Source organism: Typopeltis vanoorti, chromosome 24 (assembly GCF_054136105.1).
Source record: "Typopeltis vanoorti isolate ZY-2024b chromosome 24, IOZ_Tvanoo_1.0, whole genome shotgun sequence".
Classification (NCBI taxonomy): domain Eukaryota; kingdom Metazoa; phylum Arthropoda; class Arachnida; order Uropygi; family Thelyphonidae; genus Typopeltis; species Typopeltis vanoorti.
The window spans coordinates 81772714-81796364 of record NC_143572.1 but is presented as its reverse complement, the minus strand read 5'-3'; the positions used below and the strand labels follow the sequence as shown (position 1 = coordinate 81796364).

Below are 23651 nucleotides of genomic sequence, written 5' to 3'. Positions count from 1 at the left end.
TCATTCAATTCTTCATAAAAATATATACATATAATTTAAATTACAAGATAATGTTTATTTGAAAACATTCAAAACATTGGAAATTTAATGTGATTCAAAGTATTAAATATTCCAAATTTCTTCGATCGGTTTTGAGAAGAGCATAGAAATAGCATTTATTTCTAAGCTGCGGGATGAATAGTGTGTGAGGAATCGTTTGCTAAACAGGGATCAAACGAGTGACATATCGGAAGCTAAGAAGTTTCGTACTGTGTCTCTGTTTGAAGGCCAAACTCCACAGATTTTAGCTAAGGAATTTATATGCAGTCAAGCAAGCGTGAGTAGAGTATTAAAATAGTATTCTAATCGCCGGAGTTCACAAACCTTTCGTTATTACCTCTACTTATTACTAAAATAATAACGAAATTTCAAACTTAATTATTACCTTTCGACTGCTGTTGAAGCGATCGAATGGTAATAACTACATCAATAGATGAGAGAGAGGTGTTTGAAGAATGTCGAGTAAAAACCGTTTCTAAAGCGTGAGGTATTTTCATAGGCGATGGCAAGAACTAGGTGAGAATGTGTCTAAATCTGCGATGTTGGGACAAATTCAAAAATTGGGTCTTAAATCACGTGTGCCTAAGACGAAGCCCTTCATGACTTTCAAGCAAAAGGCGACTAGAATGCGATGGTGTAAGCAAAGACTTTGTAGGGTCAAGAGGACTGGAAAAAGCTACTTTTATGTGATGAAATTGTTTCTGTGCAGGGTCGGCATAACACGGTAAGCAGATGATGCATCGCGGCGCCGCCTTCAAAGGCCGCTGAAATGAGTAGGAAGAATAAAATAAGAACATGTTTTAATATTAGCGCATATCCACATTAAATAAATGTGGATATGCACTAAATAGATTGTATTAAATACTGCTAATTTTAGTAACATTTAGTAAAAACTGCAATTTTTTTTGATATATAGATTTTGATAGAGAGTTGGCAGAAGCAATTGAGTCTGGAGCTCGCCAGCATCGTATAACAAATTGAACCTTACACTACTGACTTTCTTTATTATATGCAGCATGCATTCGCCGGTTAGGACCTGAGGCGAGTACATGTATCCGGCTTAATCTCTATTACGAAGTGACATTTAGGCGATCTTTGAGGAATAGACCTCATGCGTGGTTTCGTAAATCGTCAAAATTTTGATTGCTAAACACACCGTGAATGTGTAGTTAATTCACACTGAGGCAAGTAGATTCGAAATTTAATCTATGGCTTTACAAATCAAAGGAGAATTTATGCATTTCTTTTAAGGAATTATTAATTTTATTTACAATTACTTTTTGTCTTGACAAATTTGTGTTCAATAGATACTTTATTTTATTTATTTATTTTTTGTCATAATGGGGATGAAAAAAGATATACGTAGCTTCAAATACAATAAAAAAAAAAAAAAAAAGAAAAGCGGAAAAAGAAAAGAGAAAAGTAGAAACGGAAAGAACAGAACTAAATTTCTCAAAGTCTGAAGATTTTATCCTGGCACCTCTTAGACTAAAAGATTTAAATTTAGATATTAAAATTTCGTGGAAACAAGAATTCGATAACGGGGCGGACACGCGAGCTTTAACAGAGATTCACAGTTCACACGTTAAATTAGGTAATCACTGATGTTGCAGAAGTTGATACTAAAGCATTGAGGTTGTATAGCACTATGTAAAATGATAATTTCCTTTGTTCTTTGAGTAAAGAATGTGGTGCAGTGTAAAATATAGCAAAATTACACTTAAAACTTTCTAAGATACTACATGGCCATCAAAGGATACCCGTTTGGCGTCTTAAAAAAGAAGCATTTGATAAAGAATGCTGAAACGTTTGATGAAATTTGCAGCACCTCTGTCATGGCCAAGAGCTTGTGTGACCACGGACGGTCCAGGTAGGCCATGTATTGTGAATGAATGAGTCAATTCCAAAGTGTACCATCTTGGTGAAAAAGGAAATCGCCATCAGATAAATCTTCTGATGCTGGTAACAGAAAGCACTTAAAAATTTATATGATGGTGATTTCATTTTTCAGCAAGATTCAGCTTCTTGTCACTTCCAATAGCGCTTGTAGATGGCTTCAAAGAAAGGAAAATCAATGGCTGATAAACTTACCAGATTTAAACCCCATTGAGATTTTGTGTGAAGAACCTGTGTAGCTCAGTAGAAGTGGCGTTTGCGCTCTACAGCGCTTGACCGCACGACGAAAGGCCTTCGAATCTAGTCGCCGACTAGAGGAAGTTTTTCTAAGCCTTTTCTCGACCAGTTCCAGAGTTAGTCGATCTCTGGCATGGGCTAGCGGGTTTTTCGTCCCGTAAACTCAAAAATCGGCCGTCGAACCCACACTATTTTCAGATATATAGAGTTCATGTCACTGGTCATGGTAGATGTTGAGGATGCTAATACTTGAGCACTACAAGGGTTGTCGAATGAAAAGGAAGAAGGCAGTGTACTGTCATCGGCAAAGCTATGGAAGTATTGGAAATCTGAGACCTATTCATTTATATATATATACAAGAGTAAGAAAGTGGGTGAAAGATTAGAACCCTGGAGTACTCCCACATTGTTGAGAAATCTGAAGAGAATAAATTGTCCACCATACCATGTAGTGAGTGAACAAAGAGAAATTTAGTGATCCAGTTGCATCGTGAGGAAGGTAGACCATAGGATAGCATTTTGTTAAGAACTCTCCTGATCTAAGCTCAATCAAATGCCTTTGAAATGTCAAGAGGAACTATGTGAGTTTCTCCAAATGTATCTATTGTCTGAGTCCACAGCGGAACAGTGAAAGAAAGAAAGATCAGCTCTAGATCGTGAGCAGCAGAATCCATACTGATGATCACTGATTAGTTGGTGTATGTCTAGGTGATTCAAAACTTGGTTGTTGATCACCTTCATAATTTTAGAGAGCAGAAGTGAAAGCAATCATCGGTTCACTTTTATCACATTTCTTTGGGGTGAACTTGTTGTAGTTTAAATGGCAACCGCATTGGATAGATTGAAGCAGCGATACAGGATATGTGGTAGTTCTGGGGCACAATTATTTAACAATAGGTGGGATACCATCAGGTCCAGATTCCTTGTGTGTGTTCATGTTATTAAAGATTCTTGGGATTTCTTTTTGTCATAAGAGTATGGAAGGCATGCACGGAGCTCTTGTTGATGGAGTTAAGGGAACTTTCTTCTGGTCATCAGTGCAGGAATTGGAAGAGTTGAATGATGTCAGTAGTTTGATCTTGTCTTCAGGTGAGCTAACTACAGTGCCATCCAGATGTGAAAGTAGAGAAAACCACAGTGGGCAGAAGTTGCACCCATTTGGCCTTGGCTAGGGACCAAATGAAGGGAATGCCATTTGTGCAGAAGACCAGTTTTCAACATTTGACCCTTTCAAAATCTGATGTGCACTTGGTGAATGTTCTTTTACAATTGATGAGAGCTGTATTGCAAGTAGAATGTCAACAGGAGACTTCATTTTGAGCCATTCTTGGTAAGCACAGGATTTTCTTTTACAGCATTGACACATTTTTGAAGAACCAAGGCATTGATGGTGGCAAGAATTTGGAGTGGAATAAGAGATGAAATCTTTCATTCCTATGAAGATAATTTCTGTTATTGGGATCTGAGCAGGTGTTTTGTTAAGAAGAAGTGAAGCAGTAGATGAACCAAGGGGAGAGAGGAATAGAATTCATGAATGTCCTATAAGATACCACCCTTATAGTGACGATTTACCAAGAGAATAACTGCCAACCTGTGGTTGGCAGTTAACCACACTTGACCTAATAAGCTCCCATCCAGGATACCTGGATGGGAGCTTATTAGGAAGAGGTCAAGTGTGTTGGCAAATTAGAGGTGGGGAGATTGTAAGGTATTCTGGTAGGAAAATTGATGATCTGTTCCGAGCTGTAGAACTGGCTGAGTGGGTAACAGGAGATTCGTCTTGAGCCATTCGTGGATATTGCTGGTGAAAACACGCTTAAACATCCATGCCTGCTTCATCAGTGACACTGGAGGCGAGCCAATATGAGATGTGGAGTTGGAAGTATTCAAGAAAGATAATTTCACTATTATGGTGTTTCAACTGTAGAAAGTTCACCTTTAAAAAGAGATAATTGAACAGGTTACAGTGGTTGACTGAGTTTGAAGAGCGATAAGAGAGCATACGAAAAGAAAAGGTTGATTGGGTACAGAAATTTTGAGCTAAGGCAGATCAGATGGTAGCGAATCCAGGATTTCCAGTCTGCATTGGATGTCGGTTCTGGTGAATGCTCAAGTTCAGCCCTTGTGACAAAACGAGCTGTTTAATCAGTAGTTGGGACAGTAGAGGTGGACAGTTGCAGTTGAGCTTGCCAGTTGGATTCCTGATAGGAATAGTAATTCTGTATTCGATGACCATAGGTGTGGCGCACATCGTTTATTTATTTATTCGTGTGGGTTTCCCCTTCCTCAATCGCCCCTTAGAACACGTCATTTGTATTGCTCTTTATTTAGGCCACGGATATTTGGTGAAGGTAAGAATTAGTGTTAACATTAGATAGGGTAAACGGCCCCGCCTACTCCCTATGCGGGAACAAATAGGCATTAGCTGATTTTTTTTTTTTTTTTTGAAGAATTAGTATTGTTGGATTGTTTTCTTGGATATGTAATGTCTTTTTAATGTCGGATTTTTTGTTTTGCTTTTTAGGGTTTTTAACTACTTTTGTGGGAGAATTTTTGAGATCCTCAATAAAATCACATTTTCTTTGGGTTGTGGTCCATTGTATAGATGTTGCACAACAATATAATAAACAAGTCATTTCTTGTTTGTAGTTATGAATTCTTCAAAAGAATTCATAACTACAAACAAGTTTATGCTAATTTCGAACAGTCTTATAATCCAAATTTAAATTTATTATGAATAAGAAATTATGTAAGAATTATTTATGTAAAGAATTTGCATAAACAGTTCACAATTCGGTAATTTTTGTTCACTGAATTTTGACGAATTTTAATCGTCAATTTCGCTAGAGTTCGAGTAATATAGGAAACGATTTCTTGTTCTCTCACCTGCCCTCTGGTAAATGATGGAATTTCAGACCATCCCGAACACGCGAAAAATGAAAGTGCAATTATTCCTATCACCAGTTTCTTCAAGATCTTCCACTTCAATTACATCGAGGAGACAATACTAATCCAACATCGAGGAATTAATCACTTCACATTATACATATTTGTTTTCCCTTTATATTACATTACTGTTCTGCCTCCGATTAAATTTAATTCCGAGAGGTGTCGCGCATAGCAGTGGAATAAACAAGTCGATGTCGTTTGTCAGGAATGTAATGAAGTCCTCAATTTAAGCATCGTGAAGCACATTATTAGTGAGGCGCTATGAAAAGTGTCTCTCTCCCGATTTATACATTTATAAAGTGGTTAATTGCGAATTAGTAAGTAAATTTTACTTGTGTCATGTCTTATCAACTATCCTATAGTGATATAATTGATAATTATGTGTCCCTTATCGTATTCTACCAGTGTATGAAAAAGACTTTCAACTCGAGTATTGCAGTAACCTTCTGACGTACGTATGAGGGGAGTGCTAATCCTAGAAATGCGATACCCTGCAAAGTATGCGAGAAAATAGCCGTTGATAACAAGACTATTATAAGATGCGTAAACTCTGACTGTAACAATAACTGTCATTTTTACTGCGCAAGGCCGAGGGAAAGTCTTGCAGGAAAATATCATAAGACAAAAAAACCGAAGTGGAAATGCATGCAAACTTCCATAGCCCTGATACCAGTGCAGCTACGAAATTTCATTAAATTTAAAATTTTGTTTATCACGTAGTCCCTCAACTTTTAATTATAATAGCGCATTTAAAGAAAATTATAGATCATCAGCACATTCTGAATTATTCCATTTCAAAAATCGGACTCTTTCCTTCCAAACAGTCATTTCGTTAACATGGCAGTGGACTGGAGATCTCAGCGGACGCATAACTGCGTGAGAGGGCACCTCGTCTCCGTTCTCAGCCGGATGTGACATTACTGGAAGAAATAGAGGTTATGCATTAACGTCAAGGTGACGTACAATTCTGGTGGAGGTAAACGGTTCGCTAGTTGAATAATGCCTGCTAGATGTTCGTTTATCCATTCTGGAAGTGTACGTACGTATATGCATACTGGAATGGATATCAATTAAACCAACATAACACAAATAACGTACAAAAATTAAGCGTATTGGCTTCTCGTTTTCTACATACTGCCACCACACATAAAGCCTGTAAACCAAGCGGCCGTATCATACGTAATGTTAAGGTAAGTTCGCTGGAGGGAAATTGCAGCCGACACACTATCTGCCGCATGTTCACAACATCTTATTACTATTATGGATGTAGTGGGTTATATAGTAGCCATCGGTTTCCATACAGTGGAAAATTGAAATCTAACATGCATCAAAACGGAACGAACACAAGCAGCATACATATAGTATCTAAGACAGAAAATTTTCATTTATTGCAAAATGGATGCGCCCGCAACACGAACAAATAACTTCCGAAAAAGCAAAGGCCACGTGGTTGGTGAGCTGCCTGTGGCTCACCAACCACGTCGACGAAGATGGCCAGTGCGTATGATGACCCTGGTAAGAAAGAACTTGGAGTCAGTGTTGCGCTTGGCCTGATATGATGTGCATAAATTTTTATTCAACTTTGAAGTGCTCAATAAGAAAAATGAAATTTATAATATATCAAATAAAATAAAAGTTGCGTTTTGTTTTAATGTACACTAATCTACAAAGAGAAGAACACAATTTATTTCATTTACTATTATACTAATGAAAGAATATGACCATAATAGAGGGTGGCTGGTGGATAGATATCAAAGAGTTTTTTATGGAGCTGAGTCCAGAAGAAGGCGGGTGACTAATGTCCCTCAGGGCTCAGTGCTTGGTCCTCTGTTGTTTAATTTCTACATTACTAATATTGGAAATAATCGAAAGGAAATATCCACTTGTTTTTGCTGATGACGCAAAATTGGGAAGAGCGATAGTCCATTCAGATGATGTAGATATCTTGCAGAATGAATTTAAAAGACTGACAGTATGGACTAAGGTAAAAGGCTGTCAGTTTAACGTGGCTAAGTGTAAGGTGATGGTGTATGTGTAAGGACACTTAGGGAGGATGAGCTCATATGCTGTTTGGTATATTAATGGAACTGAACTGCAAGAAGTTGATGAGGCAAGGGTCATGGGAGTTATTGTGGACAGAGAACTTTTGAGGGCATATTGCAAAGGGGTTGCCAAAAATCACATCTGGTGATATTGTTGTTGAAGAACACACTGACAACAGGGATAAGTAAGTGATTATCCCAGTTTAAAAAATCATTAATAAGACTGCATTTTGCTATTGGGGGTTATTGTTAAGAAGGCTATTGCTCTCAATAGGCTTGGTAACAGACCAGAAAGACCGACTGCCATTTGGCAGGAGGCGAGTTTGCAGCATTTGACCCGTTCAGAGTTTAACTTCGATTTGGTGATGATTCTTTTACGACTGTTGCGAACTATAGTACAGGCAGATTGGGCAACAGAAGATTTCGTCTTGACCCATTCGCGATATGCAGAGATATTTTTTTTACAGTATTTATTCACTTTTTTTTTTTTTTTTTTTTTTTTTTTGAGCACCAGACATTATGGTGGCTTAGAATGTGGAGTGGAATATGAGATGAAAGCCTTCATTCCTGTGAGGATGATTTCTGTTATTCAGTCTGAGCTGGTGTTTTGATCAGAAGAGCTGAAGCTGTAGATGATCCAGGGGAGAGAGGGAGGATTAGAATTCATGGAGTTCCTACCAGATGGCAATCTTGTATGTACAAAGAGAAGAACTGGCAAGCACAGTATACCTGGAAAGGAGCTTGTTATGAAGAAGTGAATTGTGTTGGCAAATTGGAGGGGTTGTCAGGTATTCTGGTAAGTAGATTGATGATCTGAGGTATTCATTGGTGATGGCAAACATAACATCTCTGCCTGCTTGATCCAAAACACCGGAGAAACTGGGGCCAATTCAATTTGTGGATTTTAAGTCTCCAAGAAGGATGGCATTACTATTGCGGTTTGCGACGGCAGAGGTTACAGCTCTAGACAGAGCGGTTGACACTTTGGAGAGCGATAGAGAGCATATGAAAAGTGCATTTTGATTTGTTAGAGAAATTTTGAGCCACGGCAGATCAACAGTAGCTAATTAAGGATTTCCACTCTGGCATGGTGTGTCGGTTCTGTTGAGTGCACAGGTGCTGCCCTTGTGATGAAAAGAGCTGTGTAATGGCTAGTCCGAGAAGTTGGAGTGGACAGTAGCAGTTGAGGTTGGAAGTTGGGGTTTTGACAGGAACAGTAATTCTGATTAAGACGACCGTAGATTGTGGTACACATGGTTTATATTGCTGTGTAGGCCTTGGATGTTTGGTGAAGCAGATGTGAATTTTTTTTTTTTTTTTGTAATAATTAGTGTTTATATATGATGTTTAGTTGGTTTTTTTATGATATTTTTATTTTTTATTTTATTTATTTTTTTGTTTGTTTGACTTATTTTTATGGGTGAAGTTTTTGAGATCGCATTTCTTTCGGTGACGGTCCACTGTATATAGATGTTGCGCATAACTGAAGTTTTTGAGATCGCATTTCTTTCGGTGACGGTCCACTGTATATAGATGTTGCGCATAACTACAGATCCGGTTTACACGTTAAGCAGGTGATGCGTCACATCGGGGTGTCTTCTTCAAAGAGCGCTGAAGTGAGTAGAAAAATAAAATAAAACCACATTTAATATTAACCTTTATTAAATGTGGATATGCACTAAATATATTGCAACAAATACTGCGACTTTTAATAACATTTTGCAAAAACTGCAAGTTGTTTTTCGCTATGCATAGTATAGATCTAGCGAAAGCACTAGGACGAGCCAAGCATTCATCCGGGGTGATCGTTCCAGAGGGCGTCCTTACACTACCGACTTTTTTTTTACATGCAGGACTCATTCAACAGGTATGGTTTGACAGAGCACCAACTCATATACTGTGACGTCACTTTTATGTTCTTCAAGACGTAATTCGATGGACTTTTCCGTCTGGTCAAAATAAAATTTATTGCAGTTCACCAAATTCGTTAAGCGCCAGGATATTTCAGGTCATGTTTGTGTAGTCTAGGGCTGGTGGAAACACTAGACAAGCCGAGAGTTCGCCCGGGGTGTCGGTTTACAGGGGGCGCCCTTACTATACTACTGAATTTCTTTTTATGACGTCAGGTGCGCACGTGTATCCGGCTCTATGTTTGTAAATCATCGAATTGTTCGAATTGTTGACTGATAAACACATCACGAATGTGTACTTCTTTCTTACGGAGGTAAGTATATTCAAAATTTAACCTATGACTTTACAATTCAAAGAATGTTACTCCTTGAACTAAATTATAAATAACTACTCTTACTTTTCTAGTGATTTGAAAGTTTTCACAGACAGTATTCAATATTACTTCATTTTACTGTTTGATAAAAGAAGTAAGCCAGTAATATTGATGCAACCACCGAAGCAGATACTTCTAATTCCCAACTTTTTATTCTGCACTCTACAATCATTTGTTCAGCTGTTTGTGGACATTATTTCTAAGTTTTAGAAATTCTATTCTATATTCTATATTTTCATCATTTAAAAATAGTTTACATCTATGGAACGAAAAAAGAAAGTTCAATAGTGTTCGTTTTTTTTTTTTTTTCCTTTTCTTAAAACAATTCCAAACATGACGAGTTTTACTGCTTGGAAATAACTTTTGTCTTAACAATAATTTCCTTAGCTGTTTTTAAAAGCTAAAAGCTGCTGCGAAAGAAAGCCGACTTCTTTAGAAGTGTTACTAAAGAGCCTCAAGCAGTAGTGCGTAATACATCAGCAGGCTTATTTTGTTTTCAATTATATTCAAAATAGAAATTCCGAGATTTCTTATAGTGTCTGATACAATATTTATTTAAAATAATTTCTTAATTTGTAATAACCACAATTTCAATTTTATTATCAAAAAGTTATTTTTTTTTACAAAAAATAGTGCATGTGTTTGCAGAAGCGTTCAGCTTTTCTTTTCTTTCTTTTTTTTTTAGGGTGGGGAGACTACCTGCCCTATTCCGCGCTTGTGTTAAACAGTTGTTTTAAAATATTCTGGAAAAAAAATGCTATCAAGCAAAATTTATTGCAATAAATAAGGTTTGAACTTTACTTTTGATTTTACCTTGCACTACTATTATGTATGGAAATATGCATGCCACGTTGTTAACCGTTCTTGGGTGGAAGCAGCGTAAATAAATATACATATGATGAAATTATCTGAGACATGTCCTATACGGAATTTATTAAAATTTTATGTTTGTTTGTTTGGAAGAATTCCAACCATCCTACCGCTGACAAAACCACTCGTAGTAAATGAGTTATGAATGTCTACTTTCTTCTAATTTCTCATTTCACACTTTTCACAGCATGTACGCTTCACATTTGATATAATTAAAGATTTTCTTATTATTATCAATAAAGCAAAGTGGTCAAGGCGAATCCTTCAGGCAATCTGTGAAGTATCCTTAGAAATTTGATTTTGAACAGAAATAAAAATAACAAAATCTGGAACGTGAACAGGCCGTTTTTTTTTTCTTTCAAAAATATTTAGATTTTTTTTTTTTTTTAATTTTCAATTAAGTTCTTCGAGAACAAATAAAATGTATTGCCGACTAAGTGACTAGGCAAAATTAGAAGAAATAATTAAAAATGACAGTGCTTCTCCAAGGTGATGCAGTATTTAAGTGAAGAAAGTATGATGGATATCTGATTTTGTTCTGGTACTAAAAATTGCACAATAAGAGGAGAAAACAAAGATAAAATAATTTCTATACTGTATTTCTAGTGTATCCAATATAACTAATAGTCCAGTTACCCAGCATAGAACAAGGAACTGCGTTTCTTGTTATAGGCAACTGAGACAGCTATGATCGCGAGTTAAGCTAGTTAAATTTTCTCTTAAGTGTCAAGGACTATCGCGCATTCAAATAAACATGACGAACAAATTTATCCATGTTCTTTCAGCAGGCAGCATGCATCATGTCTAATTTTACTGGACGGATATAGATGTCCTGGCCAGGTAGGAGGATAATATATGTATTTTTCAAAGTACAATTTCACATAAAAATATATGTTTGGATTTTTAACCTCGAAATGTTAAGTACATTAAAAAGGCAAGGGATGAACAACTTAAAATTACGTCGGCGCGCCAGAATCCCTAGGCTGGCAATGAATGCACTGGACGTGTTTTTTTTTCGTACTTCATACGAATAAATAGTAAAACACTTGATAATAAAAGTATTGTGCCTAAGTAAAGAAAACGACCATTACTAATCAGTTGAGTTTCTAAATACTCACTTGGTGTTCTTCTTCAATCTCATCTGTTCGAGGTATCTTCTGGTACGATACTTTTTTGGAAATTGATTATGTGAAAGCCTTGACTACTATTTCACAGAAATAATATTTCATAAGAATTCCAACTTACAGCAATCCTCGATTAGTTCGAAATTATGCACTTCCTGTATATCTTTATAATTTAAGTTGTTGAATCCCATAATATCTTTAAATGGCAAAAGTTTGCAGACTTCAGTTAAATTTAATCGTGCTTTATCTATCTATTTGACTATCGTCGTTGGTTCTTTTCACATTTTCACCACTTATTAATTTTTCTTTTTGTTGTTTTTGTTGTGTTTATCTTAATTCCGTAAACATAGACATCATTCATCTTAAAGAACATCGGCTTTAAATCTGTTCAATCACAGTTAATACAGCTATGTATACAGAGCATTTCATATGTGTACTCTACCTACTTAATCAGTTCAATTCTGGTCGGTAACTGGAATCATGCTTTACCTTGCTTCGGGCGGTCTTGCGCATTGAATGCAAATACCCTTCCCATAGCTCTGCAATGCTTGCTGTGGTTCACATGAATATCCGAACAGCAGGCATTTCTCTTCCTCACTAGTAGACCTAACTGTATTATTGAAGTTGCTCGTCCTGTAAGCATTCAAACAACAATCGAGTTGTGAATCTTCTCCCATTGAGCAACATTCACGAAGATCCTCATCCACGTGTAATGCTAAATCGACATCTTTATGGTGTCTAGACCTCATGTCTCTGGTAGGATTCAAGCATTAGAACACTTGTTGTTCGTATCCAAGCATTTGTTTCTGTTCCACTTCAGATTGTCTTCTCTCTAGCTTTTCGTAGGTAGGAGCAACATGAAAAACAGCACGCGGGAAGGGGAATATAATTGTATCACCACATGCAGCCCACTGATAATGAACACAGATTAGTTTTAAAGATAAAACTCTTTATATTATGAATGTTAATAACTCTTATCAACAGGTATTCGAGACCCTCGTGAATCTCTAAAACTTGCTTTGGAGAAACATTTGTATTTTATTCCAGTAAACATTAACTACAAGAAGCTCAAAAGCCAAAAGCATTTCATTTCTCTTAACAAATAAAGGTTTCGAACGAAACTCTTTTTTACAGATACACTTTTCGGTCATAGTGTGATAATTCATGCGTGGATTCATATTAGATCTACGAATCTTAGAATGCTTGATAATTTTAGAGATTGTAAGTGGTCCTTGCTACATGCTTATTTATATGTCAGTACAATGCAATTTTTTGTTGTACTGAATGTAGTGGTTGCAGAGGATGTGAAATTTCACTGAATATGAAATAAAAGAAGGATTTGGGAGAATGTAAGAGGAAAATGACTCACATTTCTATAAATTATTGACTCTATAGTTGGCAATACGCTTTTTGAAATAACGAAACGAAGACGCTATACATGGAAATCGCCAAAAGATCTTCCACGAAAACAGATTAATTACCTACTGGCCAAGAATTGATACGAAACGAACTCAAATCATACTATAGCATCAAGGAGCTGAAATAGAGAGTGACTGAACATTCGTTATGACAAAATATCAAGAAAATGAGAAAATACATTGAATATGCAGAGAATAAAATTGAATATTGAAATACTGCAACCCTTATATAAAAAATGAATTTCAAAAAGATATTGCATAAATAACAGTGGACAAGACTGAACGTCAATGAAATAAATAAAATTAACTTGCAAATTGTTTAATAGAGACATACGTGTTAAATATTCTATATACATTTTTTTTTTAAATACCGGCTTCTGACATATAAAAGAAAACTAATTTTAATTTATTACTTCTATATATTTCGCTCAATAAATATATCATGAGCTTCTTTCAGGGAGAAGACAAGTAAAGCTGGTAACATTTAAATTCGGAATATAAGTATGAGTCGTGCAGCATGCGTATAATATCACGTGTGTCGATCGCATCTATCCACTAGGAAGAAACATTATTACTTAATAGACAGAGCGAGCCCTTGATAGAGAAATTATTTGATAGTTATCGCCCCTTTCCAGATTACAATCTAATGTTAAAAGGATTCTCATTCTCTTCCTTAAAGGAACATCTGAACAAACAGCAAGGAACTTCCACAGATATCATTTGTGCATCACCTTCAAACCAGCCAGCCAAGAAGTTGTATTTTTTGTACAACCTATCAAAGATATATTATCATCTTTATCATTGGCAGGTGTTTATGAAACACCCTGTTCTTGTCATATTTGCTTATATGGAGAGATTGGCCATTTTTATACTATTAGAATCGAAGAACATCATGCTTATATAAGATGTTTGGATTTTGAAGATTCAGGCAATCGACACTAGATATAGAGTTCGCTGGAACCGTAAAAGATGCTACACAACAGGGAGTTCAAATTTGATTTTTTTTTTTTTTTTTAATCAAGTGAAGCTCTATGCGACCGTCCTAATCTTAATTGGAAAGACTGTATGCCTGTTTGTAAGTTGCGAGAAATGATTTATGTTAATTGGGTGTAATTTTTAATGTTTTATGTAATTATTTCTAAATGAATTTAATTATTTATTTCTAAATGAATTTAATTATTTATTTCTAAATGAATTTATTAATATTTCTTAATTATATATCTATTCCCACGCCTCTTAACTCTAATAGTGTTTCCTTCTACTGGATAGCTGCGACCCACACATGTGATATTATACACATGCTGTATGAATCATTCTTGTATCGAGAATTTAAATGTTTTTACCAATTTTTCTGTCTTCTCCCTGAACAACCTTGACATATTGAGCGAAATATAATGAAGTAATAAATTATGTTTAGTTTTCTCTTGCAAGTTATTCAAAACCTAAAGAAATAAATAAAAGATCAGCACACAAAGTGTTAAGATTCACAAAACTTCTACTGCGAAACCCTTGTATTACTTCAGTTAGTAGAAGAACGAAAAAATGGCAAGTAAAAGAAAATCTGTGAAAAGCAAGGAAGGCGAAGAAGCAAAATTAAAGAAGGTTTCAAGAAAACAGCAAAGGAGAATTGGATAAAGTAACAACGAAGTTAAATATAAACTAAAATGTGAAAAAAGTGCTGATAAGGAATATCGAATAATTGCTGCTCACTCCTCCAGACTTTCCCGAAACAAAAATGCACAGGACGAGATTAAAAAAAAAAAAAAAGAGTAAAGTTACTAGTAACAGAGAGATAGTAGAAAGAGAGAAAGAAGGAATAAGTTGAAGACGCATACCATGCAGAGAACATGAAATACCTGCTGAAATTGTAAGAATTGTTTTTTGTCTGCAGATTTTGTCTTCCCAGATTCCTGCTTGATAGGTTATGGCTAATATTTGATTTCTAGGAAAGTATTAGCTGAGAATCAACAGGATTTAAAAACAGTGTAGAGTGGTTGAGGTCGAAGTATTAAAGAAACAAAATCATTTAAAACAAGTAAGATTAGTAAAGACATAGAGAAAAGAAAACTAACGAATACATTTTGCAAGAAATAAAAGAGTCAAGTATTCAAGACAATCATCTGGCACACATGAGGATACAATGAATGGATTATAGACGTGTTGGAAGGGAAGAAACCTAGAAAAGAGGAAGAGGACAGCCGAAATACATCCTTAGCGGAAGTGTTTACATTAATCGGAAGAGGAAAACCAAAATAGGGTGATCAGGAGGAGGAGGAAATTCTGCATTTCCACAGAGATAATCCCTTAGAATGATGTAAAGAAGGAAATAATATCAATAGAAGAATGGCTGTTCATGCTACCTACAGCTGTAAATCACAATTGCTCGTCTAGTAATAATTCACACATGACCAACTGAATAAAGTGGAATTTTTAAGAAATTCTCTCCTGGAGTGAAAAGCCATTTTTAAACTTTGACCATTATGTTACAGTTTCCATGTGTGCAAGAAGTACGTCCATAACTAACTTCTTCCTTAGTGTTATTCCTGAGGACATGTTCAACTTAAGAATATAATAATCTCATGGCTCTCTGCTCAGCTTATTATATTGTCATGATGCATTTGGGAAACAAAATCAGATTTGTTAACACAATCATTTTAAAGAACAATAATAATCTATTATTTTCCACTGTAAATTTTACCGTTATGTTTTTTCCACTATTCATTAAAAATATTAAATTTCTTGATTAAAATTCATATATTAATTGCGATTAAATATTAGATAATATTTTGAGAATATTTTATTTACTAAATGGAGTTTTAATTTAGCATTAATTACATCGTTTTTCTTTATAGATTGTGAATAAGTTTACTGCCATGAGACATTTTGCCTTCTAATGCATTAAAACCAAGCTGATAAGCAGCAATGTATGAAGACTATTAAGTTGTAGGAAACATTTCATGCTGGATTTGCGAAATAAAAATCAAATAATTCCGAAGAGGTTTGTACTTCTAGTGGTGTAACGGAAAGGCATCAAAATGAAAATGAAATTGACGACCCAAATTCAAAAAGCAATTAGTAATTTTCCTCCTGCAACAGTGAAGACGGTTCAATCACATTTCCTATTGAAATATCTTAACTGAGATGAAAATCAGGAAAAGTATGTCGTTTGTACGTCATTCAAGATGTAGTTTGTATATCAGAATAATCTAAACGGACATCAGAACACGCACATAATCAGTCGGATAAACAAAAAAAAATCTATGTGCAAAGAATGCCACAAATCCTTTAAGCGATCAGATCAACTTAAAACGCACGGGACAATTCAGAGCAATCGAATAGTAAGACTCCAGGGGTAAACAGTCATGCTAAAAATGTAGCAAAACTTTCATCTTCATGACAACCTAAAATGGCACCAGAAAATGCACGTGGAAGAAGGAAAAACATTCCTTCTGTACGACGTCAGAATTTTTCGATTCAGCAAATCTTCGACAGCATCTGAAAACGCACTCAGTCGAGAAGCTGTCTTCATGTGAAAATTACAAGACCTTATATTATTTTACGCACCGGAAGAAGTACAAGTCTACAGTGAACTGCAATGAAAATCTGTTGACATGTGAAATATGCGTGAGGTGGTTTTCGAGTTTATATTATTTGAAGATACACAAATTTGTGCTTCGCGCATTAGAACACCGTTTCAAGGGCAAACAATGCAAGAAAACATATCGCTTACAGTCCTGTCTTCAAAAATATATAAAACTGGCTCATATACTGGGAAACGTTTTTGTTTTTCCGAATAAAAAATTTTCCTTCTTTCCTTCAGCTCAAAAGAACTAAAAATTTTAGTTCCTTTGAGCTGAATTTGTGGAACTTCAGCAACGCTACAAACATTTCCTGATTAAATTACCAGGCATACAGCCGATCACAAATCAATCTGCAAAGTTCCTACCAGAGAAAGACGTGTTTTTTGTGATGTGAGCAGCAAATCATTTTCCTCGACGGCATTCCTTAAAACTCCGTTCTCACGAACGAGAGGCCTTTTTAATCCCAAATATGCCACAAGACATTTGCTCTCTCTCTCTCTCAGAAACATGCCAAATAGTTGGTGTTCACTTGCAGGAGAAACCTTTTATGAAATATGTGACAGAACATTTTATGGTAAAAGAAAGCTTTTGTTTCAGAGCGGTTCGTGGGAAAGATAAGCCGTTTGAGTGTGAAATTTCTAGGAAATCACATGGCTATAGACAGCCTTAAAAGCATCTCAGATCTCACACTGAAGAAAACCTTTCCAATTATCATGTGTAGCTCCGTTTTCAACTCTATGGATCCCTTAAAAGACACCAAGATCTCAATGCACTGACTGAAAAGTTTTTTCGTACAAAATACGTAGCAAACAATATTCTCAATCATAAAAACCACATCAAAAGGCACATTTAAGATGATTAGTTTTTTACATCCGAAATCTGTTAAAAGAAATTCTTCGACTAGCCTCACCTGAGAAGTCACAAAAGTTCACAACAAAGAGAAATCATTTCCATGTGAAATTTGCAACATGAGGTTTTCAGACAGTCCGAGTCTGAAAAGTCATATAAGACTGTCTACTGGTGTGAATCCTTTCACTAGTCCTGTGTGTGTAGCTGTACATTTTCGGCTTTGCAATCCCATGAAAAGCACCAAAAACGCTACTATCTGATTGATGAAAAGCTTTTACTTGTCAAAAAAGTGACAAACAATTTTCTGAATCAGGCTATCATGAAAAGACACTACAGATAGCTCCTTTGCATGCGAAATCGGTCACGAAAAATTCCTCTACTCGTTTAATCTGAAAAGACACGAAAGAATTCACAGCAGAGAAAAACCGTTTCCATGCGAAATTTGCAACGAGGTTTTCCGGCAGTTCGAGTCTGAAAAGTCATCTAAGAGTTCATACTGCTGACAATCTTTCTCTATGCGAAATTTGCAACAAGTTGTTTTTCAGGCAGTTCGCGTCTGAAAAGACATCTAAGAATGCATACTGATGAAAATCCCTTTCTATGCGAAATTTGCAGCAAGAAGTTTTCTGGCAGTTCATATCTGAAAATAAATCAAAGAGTTCATAATAATGAGAATCCTTTTCTCTGCGAAATTTGCAACAAGACATTTTCTGGGAGTTCGAGTCTGAAAAGACATTTAAGAATTCATACTGGTGAGAAACCTTTTCTATGCCAAATTTGCAACAAGAAGTTTTCAGATTGTTCGAGTCTAAAAAGTCATCTAAGAGTACATACTACTGAGAAACCTTTTCAATGCAAAATTTGCAGCAAGAAGTTTTCAAACAATTCGGAACTGAAAACACATCTGAGAGTTCATACTGCTGAGAATCTTTCTCTATGTGAAATTTGCAACAAGAAGTTTTCATGCAGTTCGAGTCTGAAAAGACATCTAAGAGTGCATACTGGTGAGAAACCTTTTCTATGTGAAATTTGCAACAAGAAGTTTTCAAACAGTTGGGATCTGAAAATACATCTAAGAGTTCATACTGGTGAGAATCCTTTTCTATGCGAAATTTGCAGCAAGACGTTTTCAGGTAGTTCGAGTCTGAAGATACATCTAAGAGTTCATAGTGGTGAGAATCCTTTTCTATGCAAACTTTGTAACAAGAAATTTTCGGGCAGCTCGAGTCTGAAAAGACATATAAGAGTTCATAGTGGTGAGAAACCTTTTCAATGCGAAATTTGCAACAAGAAGTTTTCAGATAGTTCGAGTGTGAAAAGTCATCTAAGAGTTCATACTGGTGAGAAACCATTTCTATGCGAAATTTGCAACAAAAAGTTTTCAGTCAGTTGTAGTCTGGAAAAGCATCGAAGAATTCATACTGGTGAGAAATCTTTTCTATGTGAAATATGCCACAAGACGTTTTCAAATAGTTCGAGTATCGAAAGACATATAAGAATTCATACTGGTGAGAAACCTTTTCTTTGCGAAATTTGCAACCAGAGGTTTTCAGACAGTTGTAATCTGAAAAGACATCTAAGAGTGCATACTGGTGAGAAACCTTTTCTATGCGAAATTTGCAACAAGAAATTTTCTGGCAGTTCGAGTCTGAAAAGACATCTAAGAGTGCATACTGGTGAGAAACCTTTACTAAGCTAAATTTGCAGCTAGAAATGTTCAAACAATTGGGATCTGAAAATACATATAAGAGTCTAAGAGTGCACTGGTGAGAATCCTTTCACTAGTCCCGTGAGTAGCGCTAGGTTTTCGGCTATAGAATTCCCTTAAAAGCATTCAAAACGCTACCATCTGATTGATGAAAAGCTTTTTACGTGTAAAATGTGGCAAAGAATTTTCTGAATCAGGCTATCTTAAAAAAAAGAACACATTAAAACGCACACCATATATTGCTCCTTTGGATGCAAAATCTGCTACGAGAAATTCCTCGCCTTGTTTAACCTGAAAAGACACGAATATGTTCACACTAGAGAGAAACTGTTGCCATTCGAAATTTGCAACAAGAGGTTTTCACATACTTAGTGAAACAGTGTATCCATTCCTTCAAGAGAATTTTAATTCGAAATTAGGAAAGACATACTGGTGAGAAATCTTGTCTCATGTGTAGCTCTGTTTTCGGCTTTACAGTCCCTTAAAAAGCGCGAAAAACGCTATTATCTGACTAAAGAAAACCTTTTTTTCGTGTGTGATGGAAAGAATTTTCTGAATAAGGATCTTAAAAATCATGAAAAGGCACAGCACAGTTTACTCCTTTGCATGCAAAATCTGTCAAAAAATTTTTCGACTCGTATCACCTGAAATGACACGAAAGTTTTCGCACCAGAGAAAAACTTTTTTTCCTCTGAAATTTACAACTAGCGGTTTTCTGACAGTTCGAGTCTGAAAAGACACTTAAGAGTACATACTGATGAGAACCCTTTCATTTCTCCAACGTGCGGAAAACATTTTTGCGAAAGGAACATCTGGTGACCCACTGAAGAATTCAACATAGCTAGTGAGTGGTCTTTGATATGTACAATTATATAATTGCATTTATCTAAGTCTCCCTTTTAAGCACAACATAAAAGTATCCGTTGTGAATAGGTTTATATTTTTTTTCGAAAATAAGTAATGGAGCCTGAAGGAAAATTCATCGTAAATTTATCAAAACAGTGCGAACTGAATGGATTTTAATATCGCACAAAAATTGATCACTTGTAGACATTGTTTAGTGTTATGTGTTGAAGAAAGGTTCTTTATCTGAACCTGCTGATACCAAGCAGGGGTTTTCCTAAGTCAGTTCAAGGGTTCACTTTTTTTTTTTTTGCTTAATTTTTTCTACTAATTTCGAATTAAAATTCTCTTGAAGGAATGGATACACTGTTTCACTAACCGATACGATTTTTCTTTTCTTTTTTTTTCAGGTATTCGGTCGGATCCCTTCATGTTTAATTAAATCGATGGCTTCGCACTTGACGATGAAAAGAGAACAAAAAGCTGTTTCAAAGAAGTATTTGAAGAACTTAGTTTTTCTCATACGAGGCACTAGGAAGATGACAAATATGTCAGATCACTCTGATTACTTTTTTCTGTGAGAACTCTCGGGTGAATTTTATACATGCCAATATCTAGTAACCATGACAAGTTTCTGCCAAACCTTTTTGATGTGTAGCCAAACTACCCATCCATCCTTTGAGATTCATATGTTTAAAGACCGTCAGACTAGTTAGAACACGAAAGTAATGAAAGTCGAGAAAGAGCAGCAACTAGTATACAGCAGTACGCAACTTCAATGTAGGCGTTTTAGATTTTTTCGTTATAAATATCAAAGAGGACTTTTTTCAGTGACTTTTTGAATGAATAAAAGTTTAGTTAATTAGTTTTATCATTTTCATTATTTTATTTTTTTATTTTTATATTTTCACTACCATTTCATATGTTCCAAGTTTTTTTTTGTTTTGTTTTTTAATTTTATTTGAAATGAGAATTATATTCATCTGCTTTGCAGACAATTTATTATGCATAAAATGTGAATTCTTCTTCCTAACATGGAATTTAGGCTAAATAGTCTGTTCCGGTCTCATGCCATCTCTTTCTTCGTTGTCCGATTCTTCTTTTTGCACTTATTTTGTATCTATATAATATTTTTGGTAGTCTGTTGTCCATTCGATTTAAATGTTCTAGCCATTTTTGTTTCTGCTGTCTTAAGTAGTAATTAATTGGTTTTATTTTAAGGGACTGTAAGATTTCTTCATTTGTTTTGTGGCCCCACTTGGTATATCCAGTTGTTTTTCTAAGGAACTTCATTTCTGCAGTTTGAATTCGTTTCTCATCTTTCCTTTTTATGGTCCATGTTTTGCTTCCGTATAGTGGAGTTCGTTTTGACAAGACATTATATAGTCTGATTCTAGTCTGTTTTTGTACTAGGGATGGCTTAAATGTGAATTACAAATTGTAATTGCTAAACAATTTCTGCTGAGGTGGTTCACTTTCTAAAATTTAATAAAATGCAGTTATTTTTGTGAAGTTGTGAGAATATTTTAATAACATAACTGCTTTTAACAAATGCTCATCTTAATGTATAAGCTTTTTTAAAAATTATAATAAATAGGTTTCGGATATGACGGTGTTTCTCTGGGGGTATAACTGAAATCTAATTCTAAAAAAGCAAATTAGATCAAGTAATCACACACACAGTCGGTTCTCTACTTCCAAGTAAGGCCTGTACTTCCTCATTGACTTTTTTTCATCGAAATTTAACAGAAACTTCCTTGAGGAAACTTCACCTAAATGAACTGATCAGAGTATCCTGATCGGTTTATTTAAATACGGATATAATTATGTTATGATAGCCATTTACCTAATTTCTTATCCCATTTATAATCACTTCAAATTCAAATTTTGTTTCTCATTCATTTCTCTCATGATGCTCTATTGGTATGCAAATTTTTATTACCCTATTGTTTAGTTTCATTTGAAATGACAGCATACCCACAACATTTTGTACATGATCCAACCTATTTATAGAAGTGCAGCAGAACCATTCGAAGAAGTGTTGGCCATTATTTAAAACTTACATCGGCTAAAAGTATCTGATGAGATTCAAGAGACTGTTTAAAAAAGTTCATAATGTTTTCTATTTTGGAAACATTTACAGTCGACAGTAATTGTCACGTGTTTTAGGATCAATTATTAAAATTTCAGCATTATTTCATTTATTAACATATCACAATCACTGCATTACCAAATAATAAAACCGGTATTATGGAAACGAAATGAAAATGCCCTGAGCGGGATGGGCGAAACACGTCGGTAGTATTATTACTCCTGGTAGGGCTACTAAAGGTGTGAAAGCCCTCCCACTATGCCAGGTAAAGCTAGCAGGAAGACAGAAAAGGAGATGGGCACCATCTGCCTTAATTTACTGCCCATTAGACATTCATGGCAATGGATTTAACACAGCATACCATGCTGGCTCTGACGTCGCCCGGTTCAAAAAGGTCCACGTTGCTGTTTGAAAGCAGCTCCAGGGGTAGAAATGAGAAGTTAGTGACAAATGCTATCACTATCTGTGAAAAAAATAATGAAAAAACTTGATCCGTATTCAGACTCTGGAACTATTTAATGACCAGAACTTGGAATGATAGGACTCTACTACAATTAGTTCAACTCAAACTACTACAGCATGAACTAAAATGATACGAATGGACTGTTATGTTGGATTTTGTGAAATTTGATGGGCCCGAAACAGGAGAGCTAACAACAGATGAAGAACATTTGCTTCTTTACTCTGGATGTGATTACAGTGGAAAAGAAGGGGTTGGGTTTTTGATACACAAAACATAACGAAATTCTGTCATGGAATTTAATACTATGAATAGCAGAATTGCTGTACTCCACCTAAGAGGAAAACCACTAAATATCACCATCATATAGTCTATGTCCCAAACAGAGGCTATGAGGATTCCGATTTAGAGGAGTTTTATGGTCAATTTAATGCAACAATCACCGGAGCGAATAGAAATGACCTTTTGATTATACAGGGCGATTAGAATGCCAAAATTGGAACAGACATCGGTAAAGATATTCTCCCATTTGTTGGACCGTATGGGAAGACAAACGAAAGAGGTTTTGAAATGATCAATTTTGCCTCACCAAATGAACTCACCATTACTAACACTGTTTTCTCACAAACCTTCCAGAAGATGGACATGGACTTCCCCTGATAGTAAAACACACAAACAAATCAACCTATCCTTGTAAGCACAAAATTTAAAAACTCCATCAACCTCACAAGAACCAGATCATTTCCTGGAGCTGACACTAGCAATGACCACAATATGGTTATTGCAAATATGAATATGACAATGAGGGAAATATTACTTACAAAATCAACTCGTAAAAGGTATAATGTACAAAAATTAAAAGACCCCAAATAAATACATCATTTCAACACAAATTAAAACAAATTTTTGACACAAGCTTCAAAAAATATAATATCGAATCTGAAACCAAATACGTCTCGCAAAAGTTAACTGAAACAGCCGAAGAAATTCTTGGATACAAAAGGAAAGTCAATAAACCATGGATAACCAAAATATTTTAGACTTATGCAACAAAAGAAGAAATTTAAAATCTCATATTAATAGTGTTGACAACAGAGAGCAGTACCAGAATATTACTAAGATTATTAAAAAGAGAAATCAAACATGCTAGAAACCTTTGGATACTACAGGGATGCATAAATATAGAAGATCTAAATAAAAATAATCCTAAAAATGCTTTTCAAAGGCGGCACCAGCTTGCCGCCTTCTTCACTGCGTAC

The 23651-nt window shown here is 35.4% G+C and overlaps 1 protein-coding gene and 1 long non-coding RNA gene across 2 annotated transcripts; both read left to right on the top strand.

Annotated features, from left to right (window-relative positions):
* The first annotated feature begins 1781 nt into the window (after positions 1-1781).
* Positions 1782-19437, top strand: LOC150093468 (uncharacterized). The gene is made up of 2 exons (XM_090413627.1): positions 1782-1909; positions 18157-19437. Exons 1-2 carry the CDS (start codon positions 1782-1784, stop codon positions 18986-18988), a joined length of 960 nt encoding a protein of 319 aa, XP_090269753.1. The 3' UTR covers positions 18989-19437.
* A 175-nt stretch (positions 19438-19612) lies between these two features.
* Positions 19613-20711, top strand: LOC150093467 (uncharacterized). The gene is made up of 2 exons (XR_016550449.1): positions 19613-19841; positions 20251-20711. It is a non-coding gene; the product is annotated as an uncharacterized LOC150093467 (long non-coding RNA).
* The last annotated feature ends 2940 nt before the right edge of the window (positions 20712-23651 follow it).